The sequence below is a fragment of the Perca flavescens genome, chromosome 1 (assembly GCF_004354835.1).
Source record: "Perca flavescens isolate YP-PL-M2 chromosome 1, PFLA_1.0, whole genome shotgun sequence".
Taxonomy (NCBI): domain Eukaryota; kingdom Metazoa; phylum Chordata; class Actinopteri; order Perciformes; family Percidae; genus Perca; species Perca flavescens.
Window position 1 is genome coordinate 7313441 of NC_041331.1, and position 14919 is coordinate 7328359.

The 14919-nt window shown below is 41.1% G+C and overlaps 1 protein-coding gene across 3 annotated transcripts; it reads right to left on the bottom strand.

Annotated features, from left to right (window-relative positions):
* Nucleotides 1-5502: 5502 nt before the first annotated feature.
* LOC114564569 (piggyBac transposable element-derived protein 2-like) lies at nucleotides 5503-13353 on the bottom strand. 3 transcript variants are annotated; one of them, XM_028592367.1, is made up of 4 exons: nucleotides 12526-13353; nucleotides 12373-12440; nucleotides 11441-11523; nucleotides 5503-8034 (listed from the first exon to the last, which is right to left on the bottom strand). In XM_028592367.1, the coding sequence occupies exon 4, from the start codon at nucleotides 8027-8029 to the stop codon at nucleotides 6215-6217; it is 1815 nt and encodes a 604-aa protein (XP_028448168.1). In that variant the 5' UTR covers nucleotides 8030-8034; nucleotides 11441-11523; nucleotides 12373-12440; nucleotides 12526-13353; the 3' UTR covers nucleotides 5503-6214. The 3 variants fall into 3 exon arrangements, 2 of the variants coding, with proteins under 2 accessions (XP_028448168.1, XP_028448968.1); XM_028593167.1 differs by having other exon boundaries at nucleotides 5503-7312; nucleotides 7754-8034; nucleotides 11441-12440; XR_003693967.1 differs by lacking the exon at nucleotides 5503-8034 and adding an exon at nucleotides 10351-11114 and having other exon boundaries at nucleotides 11441-12440.
* Between the last annotated feature and the right edge of the window lie 1566 nt (nucleotides 13354-14919).

Consider the following 14919-nt stretch of genomic DNA (forward strand, 5'->3'; position numbering starts at 1 on the left):
TGTTAGACTGTCCCCAGTGTGCCCCCCGTTTTCCCGGACTGAGCGCGTGTGAGTGTTTTTGTGTCTCCCGCTCCCTTCTGTGTCAATCATGCTGTCTAGCCGTAGGGGGCATGCTCTGAATGGCATTCTTTCTGCAGTAAGGTCATGAAAGAGTTGACATGATATGATTACTGTTTTGTGTTCTGTTGAAAGGTAGCATAAATATGTTAAGACTGTTTTTTAATTTCTTTACCTTTACCTTTACAGGTGCTCTGGATGAGGCTTTGGATTACATCCATGACTTAGAAGCTATGTTGCAAAACACTGACCTACCACCCCCTATTCTCTTCAGCCGATACTGTTCATTGGACGACCAAATTCATTTCTACACCAGATTTCCATCCAAGAGGGTTTTTATTATTTTTTGGGAGTAGATTGCACCATCTGCCCTTAAACTGGTGTACTGGACCAAAGCAAAGAGGGTAGGTGATGAAGGCTGCTAAGATCCCAGCCCACCACAGGGTTCATACACATTTTAACCAATACTTTTCCATGACTTTTTGGCAAATTTCCATTACTATGTATTCCTGAAAATGTCAGTCGACATTATACAATAAGAATAAAAATCTGTGTTAAAGTTTACCCTCAGAGGGTTAACAACTTTTTAGTCTGTAGGTAATGATTCAGGCTCTCATCAAATAAAAGGACGACCTCTGTGTAGCGATGGTCTTCAAACCGAGCTGCTTAAAATAAGGAGCCAATCCAAAATTACATAAGTATGCACACATGGGTTCCCCACAGCACATTTGGCTGCCAACTGACTGTCAGGAAACATGATGCTGACATCCTCGCACGATTTAAAAGAATAGTGGGAGTTTGCGACTTTTAACGCCCACAATACCTCGGCCCTTAATGCGTCTCGTCTAGTAACACTGGAGATAGTCCCTTGTCTTGTGCCTTGAGTCTGACTCATGATAGAAGAACCTGCAATCGGTGTAACGTTGGTCATTGACGATGGAGGAGAGAAGCTAGTGATGGTCATGCTCGAGCCTTCACGCTGTGCCACAACTGCCTGGTGCTTGGTGCCTTTAGCATGGTTAGTTAGCGCTGCTTCTTCCATATTAGAGATGTCAATGATTCCAAAACTTTCTGGGTCTTTTTGCATTTTTCAAATTCCATAACTTTTCCATGTTTTTTCAAAACAAACGAACCCTGCCACCACGAATCATGCCATTAATAGATGAGTTCTTGATGTACTCCATGCGGGTTGCTGTTGGCATGAAGGAGCAGCTCATTGCTGAAATGTTTAATATGAGCATTGCCAGGGTCAGTAGGGTTAACATCACCTGGGCCAATTATCTTTTTATGATGCTGGGCTCACTTCCATCTGGATAAGCAGGGAAAAGGTTAAGTCCACTATGCCCCTTACATTCCAGAGGCATTCTCCCAATGTCAGAGTGATACTGGACTGCAGAGAAATTGCCCTGGAGACAGCCTCATCCCTGAACTTACAGAAACATTTTCAAACTACAAAAACAGGACGACATTGAAAGGGCTGATTGGAGTTGCTCCCAATGATTTGGGAACATTCGTCTCACCCCTGTACACTGGGTGCATCTCAGATAAGGAGATCACCAGGATCAGTGGAGTACCTTGCTGGAGCCAGGAGACAATATCATGGCGGACAAACCCTTACGAAAGGAAAATATATTTACCAATATATTACTTGAAATATATTGTAATATATTACAATATTATTTTACAATATATTATATATTGAAAAAACATGGAATAATATATTGATGATACATATATTATACAATATATTATATATTGCAATATATTGCAAAATATACAAATTATTGCCACTTTCATATATTCCAAAATATATTCTAATTTATATTTATAAATATCCACCATAATGTATTCCCATTTATATGGGAAAACGTATTGGTTTTTAATATATGGCATTGATAATTTTTGCCCGGTGTCTTAACGTCTGTTTCAGACCACAAGAGAGCAGAGCAGACATATCAGTAGCACCGAAAGGAGGCGCCGAAATCCGCGTTGCTATTCAGTCCGGTAGATACAGGTCATGAAGGCACCTGTGTCGTATTAGCACCGGATTTCAGTACCCAACCCTATTCAGGAAGAAGATTTTTATAAGTAAATGTAAAACGTGGAGGCAGGGCATAAAAGACCCAATCACAGAGAGCAGGCAGGCAAGTAGGCAGGAGAAGGTTTGAGGAACAGGATTTATTAACAAAAACACTGCAGCACTAAGGCTGGTAAAAACCCAGGCTCACGCAGGCAAGACAACGGACACAAAACAATCTGACAAGACACAAAGGGAAACACAGAGGTTAAATAAACTAGGTAGCGAGCAAACACAGGACAGGTGACACCAGGGCTGGGGAACAGGTGGAGCACATTAGACAATCACACAGGCGGGAAAACACAGGAAGCAGAACTAGACATGACAAGAAAGAAAACTATCACAATAAAACAGCAAACAGAACATCACTCAATGACAAGGAGACAAAACCCACAGTACAAAAACAATACATAGGTATACATTAAAGGGGTGATAGAATGATTATATAGAGTATTTCACACTGTTCCTTATGGTCTCCTAATGGGGTGTGTAACATTGGTTGGACTGAAAATGGCCTGGTGGATATTTTATTGGCCCTCATGCATCCCTGTGTTTTGGCCCTATTTTCAACAAGAACTTTTCTTCCAAATATGGTATGCTCATGAGCTGCGCGCTGATTGGTTGAGCGAATCCCCATACACACACATTAGAGACGCGCACTGATTAGTTGAGCGAATCCCCATACACGCACATTTGAGACGCGACAGAATCTCATATTCCAGACACTGCAATGTTTCGTTACCAAATTCACTTCTGAGACTTTTTTATGCGAGAAATCAACTATATAAAGCTCAAATATGGGCCCGTTTACGAAAATTGATGGCTAATTGCAAATTTGGAAAGACGTGTCGGACTTTAGGAGCTCCACACAGTCTGACGAGAAAGCGGCAGCCTGCTGGGCTCCATACCCAGGGCAAAGTCACGCTTCGTGGATTAGTGCACTACTGGGGCTCCGCGGCTGGCTGCCTTCAAAAACTCACCAAAATTGGCAGTCGCATCAAGTCTGGTGAAAATGTATGTATTTTAAGGGTTTTGGGAATAGGTGCGCAAAAATGGCTCGCTAGCGCCCCCTACAAAGTTAAAGAAATTGAGCCCCTGCAGTGCGTTTAGCGTAGTCACGAAACTTGGTAGCAATGTGTAACATGTCAAGATGTACAAAAAACGTCATTGGAGCCATACCCTAAACCCAACAGGAAGTCCGCCATTTTGATTTCAAAGTTCGAAAGTGCGATTTTGGACACTCTACCGAACTCCTCCTAGAGATTTCATCCGATGGACTTCAAACTTGGTCTGTATCATCTCAACACCTTAAAGGAACACGCCGACTTATTGGGAATTTAGCTTATTCACCGTAACCCCCAGAGTATATATCGATACATACCCTTCTCATCTCCGTGCGTGCTGTAACGCTGCCTGACGGTTCCAGCATTAGCTTAGCCCAGCACAGATCCTGCAGGTAACTGGTTCCAACTAGCCTACTACTCCGAATTGTGACAAAAGTGACAAAATAACGCCAACATGTTCCTATTTACATGTTGTGATTTGTATAGTCACAGCGTGTACAAAAAACATGAGACACAGCCGTCTTCTAACAGTAAACAAACCGGGAACTATATTCATAGACAGGCTTCCTGCAAGCATATCACTCCGTCCGAGTACTATATTCTTCCGCCTGAGAATATAGTTCCCGGTTTGTTTGCAGTTAGAAGACGGCTGTGTCTCATGTTACATTGTTTTTTGTACACACTGTGACTCTATAAATCACAACATGTAAATAGGAACATGTTGGCGTTATTTTGTCACTTATTCGGAGCAGTAGGATTGCTGGAACCAGTCACCTGCATGTTCTGTGCTGGCCTGATGCCGCTGGAGCCGTCAAACAGCATTACAGCACGCACGAAGATGAGAAGGGTATGTATCGACTTGTCTAACTCTGGGGGTTACGGTGAATAAGCTAAATTCCCAATAAGTCGGCGTGTTCCTTAACAGATGAAAAGTTGTGCCTTATATGACAAACATCATCCGATTTACATGAAACTTATGGGTGGTCAACATGTGATGCTGACCCATTTAAGGTAGAGTCTTGTGTGAGGTATCATTAAACTCAGCAGAGACTTCCTTCTTCATTGGTGATTGTTTGGCCCGCCCATTTGTGCTTAGCCAAACCCTTTTTTTATAAATGGTGACCCTTTTGTGGTAGTCTTATGTGAGGTATCAATGAACTCAGCAGACTTACATTTTTATTGGTAAAGCTTTGGCCCGCCCCCTATATTTTGGCCACGCCCCCTTTCACAGCTAATGAACTGTATGACGTAGAGTCTTGTGTGAGGTATCATTGAACTAAGCGGGGAGTTCCCTTTTCATTGGTGACGATTTGCGGCGTCTGAGTGCCGCCCAAATGCACGGTCGCAAGGAGTGGTGTCCGCCGGTAACCTTGAGGCAAAAGGGCCCGTCCATCGCTGCTTGCAGCTTTAATTACAGTTTGAATTTCATACACACATATATATATATACACTTATATCACAGCTACCCCAAGGTCTTACAAAGCTATCAAAAGCTAACAGTCTGATTTGAATTTAAGGCATTTTTATGAATGTGAAGGTTCTTGTTAGGAGGAGCAGCTAGCTAACTGTGTTCCATTCAATACAATGCGAAAATATCGCGGCTAGCTAGCTACACTTTTGGCATAACTATTGAAATTGTTTATTTAAGAGGATAACCCCTTGAGATGAAGCATCTCATTTTTGAGGGGGTCCTCGAGACTACGGACAATAAGACAAGGACAATACAATAAAATACAGCACTTATACATTCACACTCGCTAGAGCTCTCCCTCATCCCACCCCGCCCACCCGCTCCACCGACTCCTTGAAATCAAGTTTGTATATAATACATATTACAGTATTAGGAAACATGACAAAATTTAGCCCATACATACACATATGCATATACATACATATTCACACATATATACCTACATAATATTCATATGCACACCTGCACCCATACTCATGTATACACATAAATAAAGACAAAAAGTGTCCCAAATATTTGAACATCTATACCTGAGGAAAACAATTACAGTAAGAGTTTGCATACACATAGTAAAGACGTTGTTTTGAAGGAGTGCAAAGAAGTGACAGATCTTAGAGACCCAGGCAGGCTATTCCAGTCTGAAGGGGCTTTAAATTGTAAAAAAAAAAATGTAATATGTGTGTTTCTGGCTCCAAGCTGATGCTAAATTAAGTTGAGATTGTTAATTTGTCCATAGCATATAGAATAGATATAAATTTAGATATGATGCAAATTAGCGACAACAGGCATTTATGGTAAAATCTTTTACAAAATGGTAAAATTAATAAAACACATTTTCCCATCTCAGATAGGTAGATTTTATTCAGCAAGAAAGAAAAATACTACTCCTACTACTCCCTAACATTGAAAGTAGTTTTTATACATTCCATGTTACATTCTGTTTAACTCTTTCCTTGTTTCTCCAGTGCATAAGTAAACAAGAAAACACACTATAATAAGAATAACACTCTGTCAGTTTAACTCTGTCCTTGTTTCTCCAGTGCATAGTGAACAAGAAAACACACTATAATAAGAATAAAACTCTGTCAGTTTAACTCTGTCCTTGTTTCTCCAGTGCATAGTGTACAAAAAAACACAATATAATTAGAATAAAACTCTTTCAGTTTAACTCTGTCCTTGTTTCTCCAGTGCATAGTGAACAAGAAAACACACTATAATAAGAATAAAACTCTGTCAGTTTAACTCTGTCCTTGTTTCTCCAGTGCATAGTGAACAAAAGAACACACTATAATATGTAAATTAACAGGTCTGGAGAGAGGGTGGATTGCCTAATGTGCTTATTGTGAGATTGATTTGTTTAGCAGATACATGAAACAGTTAGTGTGCATGAGTCACTTGGGCAGGGTTTCTCAAACTTTACTGGCCTGCTTTTAGATTTCAAAGTTCTCAGGATACAAACAATTACTGAACTTTTCATCTGTCATGTGAAACTGGGTCATGTGTAAAGTGACCATGTCACTTGAAGTGTCTTTGCGTGAAACAGTCTTACTTGTGGAATTCACGAAAGCAGTCCTTGTTTTTGTTGAGGCACAGGTGAATGGTGCACTTTGCACATTTAATTACAGTCTGGCCCTTGCAATGTGGGAGTTTGCAGCGTTGTCGCTCACTTTCAACCACTGGCCAGTGACCCACACCATCTGAACGGACTTCCTGTGTCGGCATAACCGTAGCTGGACCTCGATGTTTCTTCTTCTCAAGCTCCCTTTCAACATCCATTGAAGGCCGCCCCCTCTTCTTCTTTGACAGATCCTTCCCTTGCATGCAGAGTGCCTGTGCAATAGATGTTCTGAAAGCAAGCAAATCCTTCTGCTTCTTTCTTGGGACTGTCAGTGACTCGCAATCCCGCCGATACAACAACCAGCTGTTGACAATGACCATGTCCACAAAGTGAAAAAATAATCTATGGTAGTACTTTTTTGACCTTATGTGGATGCGGTAATATGCAATCAGTGCATCAAGAGCATCAACGCCGCCCATGAACTTGTTGTACAGGCTGATGATATTTGGGCATTCCACAGTCACTTTCTGTTTCAGATTTTTATCCCATCTTTCAATGTTGGAAACAGGCTGTGCACTGGCAAAAGTGCTTGCAACGATCACCCCTCTGTTGTCAAACCATTTGACTGCTCTTATTTCCACATTGTCAACAACAACCTGTTGCTCTTCAAGTGTGCCTCTTCCCTTCTTCTTCATTTCTGCGTCTGCACTGAAACTGCACCCTCGCAGGCGACACTGCCGTACAGTCCCAAGAGCTGGTATCCCATTGTTTGCAAGAGCAACAAACAAATCCAAGGAGGAAAACCAGTTGTCAAAGTACACCAGATGATTGACAGCACCATGGATAACTTGTGCAAGCTTTAGCACAATGTTTCCACTTACCCCAATGTCTGGTAGTCCTGGTACAGGCTCAATTTTCCCTGTAAAGATGTCAAATGAATGCACCAGGCCTGTTGTGTCACAAAGCACAAAGATCTTGTATCCCCATTTGTATGGCTTATTGGGGATATATTGCTTGAGACTCGATTTTCCTTTGAATGGCACCATTTGTTCATCAATCGATAACATTTGGTCTTGAGGGAGAGCCTGAAATTTGGGGAGGAGTGAATCAATAAGAGGCCTGATTTTGAAAAGTTTATCACTGTTGTTGGGTGCCATGTTGTCATTGAAATGAAGGAAATGTTTTATTTCTTCCCATCTGTCTCGGGACATCACATCAGCAACATGCGGTACTCGACATGCACTGGACCAGTACATTCTTGACCTTGGTAAATGGAAAACACTCATGTACACTACAGTGCCAATAAACTGCTCCAGTTCATTCTTATCCAATTTGAGAGCACCATTTGGATTTTGTTGTGTGCAATAAAGATTGCTTTGTTCCACAATAGTATCCAAAAGATCAGAATCAACAAAGTCTCTGAAGTATTGAATGGGCAGTCTGATTGCATCAGCATCTGGAAGAGCACCTTGCCAAACTGGAATGTCTTTTGCAGACTTATTTTGCTTCACTGTCTTCCATACTACCTTTTGTCTTTTTGTAGTGGTAGCTGATTTCCCTCTTCCCGCAGTAGCACTGGTGGTAGGATGTACATCATGATTTCCTTCGGAGTCTTCATCATTGTTGCTGTTGTCAGTACTCTCACCATCGCTGCTTTCATCGTTGCTTTCATCAACTGGTGTAGGAGTGTAGTCTTCATCACTATCCCCACTGTCACTGAGACAGCTGTCATCACTTTCGACTGATGGAATCCTGATTTTAAGTCCACCTGGTCGCTTCCCATAGAACGTTGTTGTATTCATTATATCTGTGTTAAAGGACAGGAATTGCTTTTATATCCTGACATGCAATTTTTATATACTTTTATATCCTAACATGCTATTTTTATATACTTTTATATCCTAACATGAAATAATCTGCCTAAATAAAATGCATGTGAGTGCTGAAAGCGATCTAAATACAGCATTATTATAGGTAGCCATTATAGCCGAATCCAGACGTTATGGACGAATGATGCGAATTTGCTACAAACATAAATCTACAAAGTACGTAAAAAAATATTCGTCACATGAAGTCTATTTGAATAACATAGCTATAGAAGCGATCAATAAGCTGGTACATATTTTTATCTTAGCTCAACTTACCTCATTTTGGGCAATTTCTCCACATTTGCGGCCTTGATATGCGGATTTTGCTAACCAAAACGTTAGCTTCCGTGAACCGGATGTAGTTCCCACTCCGACCGGTCCTACGAGAAACCACTGCGTGCAAAAGGTTCCTAGGTATGGATCGAATGTAAACAAACCGGCATTGGGGGAATACACGCGCTATCTCGCCTGCAGTCGGAATGGAAGGGGTTTGATGCAAATTAGCGACAGTCGGCGTTAAGGGGTTAAAAATAACCTGGTACCAGTGATACTGTCTTTTGGCTTTTGGTGATAAGAAGTTCAGTGAGTCATACATTACACAGTGGTGAGTATTAAAAGGACATCTCAGCACAAATCTGCATATATTATTAAAAGCAACATTTAATGGTTTAAGATTTAATTCTGATGTGTTTTGGTAAACAACATCTGCATAGTCTAATATAGGAAATATTAATTGTGACACAATTCTTAACCTAATCACTTGAGTGAAACAGAGCGCTACAATATTCGTAAATTACAGTTGATCTTTTTTACAACAGAATTAATATGATACCTAAAGGAGAGTTTTGAATCAAGCCAAAGGCCCAGATATTTAAGTTCGTCAACTTGTACAAGTGAGGTATCGTCTAAAAATTGGAGTGAAAGATTGTTATCTGGATTCAATGTAGCTGATCTGGTGGGAAACAGTATGCTATATGACTTTTTCTTATTCAGTAGAAGGTGGATGGATTGGAACCAAAGTTGAATAGCACTGAAGTTAGATTGCAGTGAGGATTGAATCTTAGAGACAGACACATTATATATATAGATCACTGTGTCATCTGCATATAGATGAATATTACAGTCTGAGCATATTTGAGGAAGATCATTAATAAATGAAGAAAATAGGAGAGGCCCTAAGGAAGAGCCTTGAGGGACACCTTTCTCCATTATTAAGGACTGTGATACACAACCATGAACAGAGACATACTGACGTCTACAATGAAAATAAGAATTAAACCAAAGAAGAGAATGTTTAGAAAGGCCTATTGCATATAATTTGTCAAGAAGCATATAGTATATTTACAGTTTGAATTTCATCACGCCACTTATATAACATCTACCCCAATGTCTTATAAAGCTAACAATGGTGTCAGATTTCAATTTTATAAATGTTTGTGAATTTCCGCTGAACTCCGACACACAGTCGGACAAAATTTGCAATTAGACATACATTTTTGTAAAACTGCCCATATTTGACCTCTATGTAGTTGATTTCTTGCATAAAAAAGTCTCAGAAGTGAATTGAATGGTAAAATAGCAGATGGACAATGTATAAAATTTCTGAGATCTGCACGACCTAGATTTAGAAGACTAACTGATCTCAGGTCAGTTGTGTAGCCTATGTAAATGTTGGGGCGGTTCTATGTATGTCCTAGTTACCCACTAAATTGTCATTATTCAACTATAACAAGGTAAAATCGGTTTTGCATTCTATCACCCCTTTAAACAGAAGTATACAAATAGGGAAACAGAACCTAATACGAAAACAGGATTATAACAGGGAACAGATATACAAAACAAAACACCGAAACCATGACAAAATGTTCCAATTAATGATCCTGGCAGCACATTCTCGTCTCCCTCCTTCATTTTACAGTCGAATGGTGTTGTGGATTAATCTGCGTTATTTTCTTTCTTTTTTTTAATTAAATGATCAAAATTAACGCGTTATTTTGACAGCCCTAATATAAAGACAAACTATTACATGTAAAAATATAGTGCCCTTCCCTTACGAAACCAAAATATATTGCAGTACATTGGAAAATATCATGTGATATATTGGGCACTATATTCCCATATATGTGATTTGATATTTATATGTTCCAATATATTGCCATATATGCATATATCATATATGTTTATATATTGATAGCCTACATATAAAAAATATATATTGCAATCAAGACCTTGCAAAATATTTTTTTTATATGTAGGCTGGCCCTGAACCTGCCAGTAGTACTTATGTGGCGTGGCCCTCCTGCACCTTGAGCTGAGCAACCTGAGCAACCTGGATCATTTTTTGTTCTGCTCTTAACCTCAACCAGGCCAAAAGGTGGTGGTGCGTCAGGGTGAATGATGAAATTCTGCAGGTAGTACATTAATTCGCATCAGTTCAGCACTTCAGGCTCCACCAGCAGACCACGCTTCATTGCAGCTGTTTGCTTTGTGGAGCCTCTGATCATCTGAATAGCTGCAGACTCCTGCTCTGCACAACACGCCCTACTACAACAAGCATCCCAAAACCACCGTAGCTGTGGCTGTAGCTGGAGTGCAGAACATTTGGACTGCTGCTGAGTTTCTTTTGCTATCTCGCTGGACAGCTGCGGTGACACTTCAAGAGACTGGAGATGCATTAATGATGTAGGGTCGGGATGAAATGCAACCTGGGAAAAGTCTGCTGCATCAGAGGAAGGGACGCAAATTCTGGAGCCATGTGGTTTAGGATGAGGTCAGTGGACTTCTTGGGTGGACAGTGATAGGACATGGGGGATCCACAAGGGACAGACACAAATTTAGATGGCGTCAGCTCCATCTCAGAAACCCCATCCAATACAACAGCCATGAGAGGCTGGGGCTGCACCTGGTTTAATTTGCTTCTAGATGCCATCATATATGGATCTCCAGTTTGTGAGGCTTCTCACGCTTGACCTGAAGCATCTACCTCTCACTACAACCTGTCCCTGGAGTATATTTGATACTATAACCGCATGCAACAAGAAAACATTATGTGTTACCTTACATAGAAATCCATAACTTTACTTCGTAATGTTAACGTTAAGTCACAACACAATGTCAGTAACATATCACATTTACCTAGTACAGCTTCACCAAATTACTGGTTGTTATGTTATCTCATGCCATCTCACTTAAACACACACGACATCTTCACTGCGATGTGTTATACCTTATATTAGAAATTCACAACACCTAAGATTTACCATTATTTACTTTACAGTTAACGTTAACAGAGTTATAACTGGTGATATGGCTAAAGCTAGCTATAGCAATTTCTTCTTTTCTTACCTTGGTAATAGGCCTTGGGGGTGTGACGTCATTGCTGTAGCGCCGCGGTGGCTGATGGGAAAAATCGCCATTTTGTGAGGCCACTCACAGAGAGAGAGAGAGAGAGAGAGAGAGAGAGAGAAGTTTTAGTCATGGGAAGAACTTGTGTTGTTGGATGCAATGTCCGTTCACACGATTGACAGGGCAAAAAAAATAGACAACAGACTTTCTTTTTATTGTTTTCCTGCCTGGAGTCATGTGTCCGATGTAACCAAGCGAAGACGGATGGCCTGGATATCCGCCATAAGACGCACGGACATCCCAAGATCATTCAAAGTGTGTTCCAGGCATTTTCATTCAGGTAAAGAAGATAAACTTAACAACAATTTATGTGTGTTTAGCCTCACCCTCCACACTACACACAATCTGCAGCCTGCAGATAGAGCTCTGTTCAAGAGTCTAAAACATTTCTGGAGGCTTGAGGGACAAAGGGTCACCCTGGTGAGTGGAGGGAAGCAACCTGACAAGGCGTTGTTCATGCCACTGTTTTCCAAGGCCTGGAAGAAAGTTGCAACTCCCTCAAATGCCTCAAATGTCATGGGTCAGGAATATTTCCATTCAACCCAGACAAGATAAGAAAAATTTGTTCATGCCATCAGAAACAACGGAGAGACCCTATTTTATATATTTACCTTTACATATACTTCAAGAGTTTATAATAAATGCATCAAAATCATCATATTGTTTTATTTGCTTGATGATGCTCAATTTTCCATGTTTCATCATAAACCTTGGTTTTGTAACAACATTGCAAATGGTAAAATGACCTACAGAATTATTTCTCTCTGTCCGTCTGTCTGTTTCTCTCTGCTCCTGTAGCTGTCCATGGTTTTGAAACGCTCAATACTCATCGGTACAAACACAAGCTGACTTTAAAGCAATGTATAGCTTACCTGCTCCAGCACCACGGTTTTCAAGGGTACCTTGTCCTTTCCAATCTTCACCTTTTAACTGCAGAGATCTAAAAACAATACAATGTATCAGTGTCACTAGGCATGTTATACTAACAAGCCCACAATATGAATATTATCTTTTTCAAAACTGACCTCCATCACTTCTCCCTGTAAAATGAGGAACCCCTTCGTTGTCTTTCCATCTTTGATGGCGGTTGCTGTTGAGGCGGTGCGCAGAAGTTTGTCTGCCCTCGCATGCAGCTCTTCACTCACCTCGACCGGGCAGATCTAAAGAACTGTGTGTCTTTAGTGATATTTATGACGAATGGTGGGCCCTCGCCGCACAGGGAGCACCCACGCAGTATATATGCTCCGCCTTGGTTGACCCTTCCAGCGAACACCTCAAATAGGGTCACTTTGGACAAGCTGCACCCGTCACTTAGGATGACAAGCCTGTTCTCTTTTGTAACTAAGGCCTTGGCATCCCCACTCTCCTCGTCGAAACCCCACGACACTACCCGCCTCTCATCCCTCATCGCCACCACAGTGACATGGAGTGGAGGAAGCCAGGAATAAGGGATCTGTGGGCGTTCGGAAATCACATTTTGAAGTGCCATTCTAAAATAAACACAAATTTGTTTCACCAATTTGTCTCTGAGATAATTTACACTCTCTTGGACCCCCTTTGATGCATCTAACCTCTCCTAGGCAGACCAGATGCATGTAGTCTAATGCAAAGTTGTATGCACTGTAAGCCAGCATCAACCTGAGAGGAGCATCTAAGTTGTTGCGAAGAGTAGGACTGCCTGCTGAATTCCTCTTCTGTTCTTGAGTAAATCTTCTCTTGTGATTGGTAATTGAACACAACCCCGTTGCTCACATAGCGCCCTTCAATAGTGCATCGCTTGCACTGTGTCCCTTAATGCATTTTAAATAGGCTCTCGCTGGAGCATCACAAACAAAGGCATTGACTTTCACATGTAATGTTTTATCTCTGAAAATAATCCCATTTTGTTGGAGTGTATTAAGTTCTTCAAGAAAGTCAGACATGAAATCATTCAAAGAATTGGGTTTTGCAGTGCAACAAAATATGGCTACAATAAATGGCTCAAACTTTGTAACACAGCAAATAATTGGCCAGATCTGGACATTTGATGACTTAATCAATGGCAAACCATCAATGTTAAAATTTAAAAGTACATTATTTTCTTGGGAGAAACCATCTGGATACGGTGCACATATTTTTTAAATGCCAGACTCCAGACCAAAATACAAATATTGGCCCCCACATAGTTCACACGTTCGACTTGGCGAGGAGTTCCTAATGGTGTCTTTGCATCTTTAGGGAGCCAATGTCCATGTTTTCGCAACACAGAGAGGAGCTCGTCAACAGATATGCGTGTTGCTTTATTTATAACAGCCCATTTAGTCAAATCTCTTGGTAGATCTCTTGATTCGCCAGAGAAGGAACCACTTTCTGTATCATCACTTTCACTGTAGCTGTCACACTGCTGGCAATCCTGGTTTAATGCAATATTCTCAATGTCTGTAAACCCTGCATCATCGACATCTTGGGTCTGAATGATGTTGCTGGTTGCACACAGGCCAGCTCCAGCAGTAAAAGAAGTCACTACTCGACAAAGCCACTGCATGCAATTCAGCATTTTTCCTCCTCCATTTTTTAAGGTAGGTCATCTATTAAAAGAAATACATATATGTGTATAAATTGCATGTTAATTTATTTCCACATTTATTTGTTTTAGGGAAATTCTATTTCCACATGGAACATCATAACAAAGCACATTGCTAATGCCAGGTGAGTGACAATTTTGTTTAGTTAATTTTCTGTAACCAGTGTAGGATGAAGGCATGTTGGGTGCGTTGAATTAGCAAGCTGGCGAACACACGGTCCCTCCAATACCACTTCTTTGCCAAGAGAACAGATGATAGCCCGAGAGAGGGACATCATAGCAACGTTTTTATCCGGTTTCCTTTTGACGAAAGACGAATAGATTACCACTGCCTGCATGTATGGATAATTATTTCCCCTCACGCAGGCGCAGAAAGTAGGTAGTACTTGGCTAGGGTGACCAGACGTCCCGGTGTGACCGGGACAGTCCCGATGTGACCGGGACAGTCCCGATTTTGAATTGCTTGTCCCGAGTCCCAACAAAAAGCCTGAATGTTTTGAGTGTAGCCCCGAATGTAACTTTGTCCAGGTTATTTTTCCGAGGCGAATAGAATGGGCAGCTACGTTCGGGGTCTGATCGTGCTGTATTTGTTGCTATCACCTAGCAACTGTCTCTCCGTGAGGAAAGCTGTGAAAGCCCGGTGAAGTTTTCGGAGGAGTCATAGCCAAATCAGTCTAATACATAGATGCCATCAACACAAAGTTTAGGAGCGCAATACTAATGATTTAGTTTGAAGTTCCTGTGACGTAACGTTTCCAGTCTCTGGTTCAGACTCAGACACACGGAGCTCTGAAGCAGACCTGTTTAGTGTCCACTCTCTCTGTAAAATGCTGCGCAGCTTCAGGTTATAATGGAC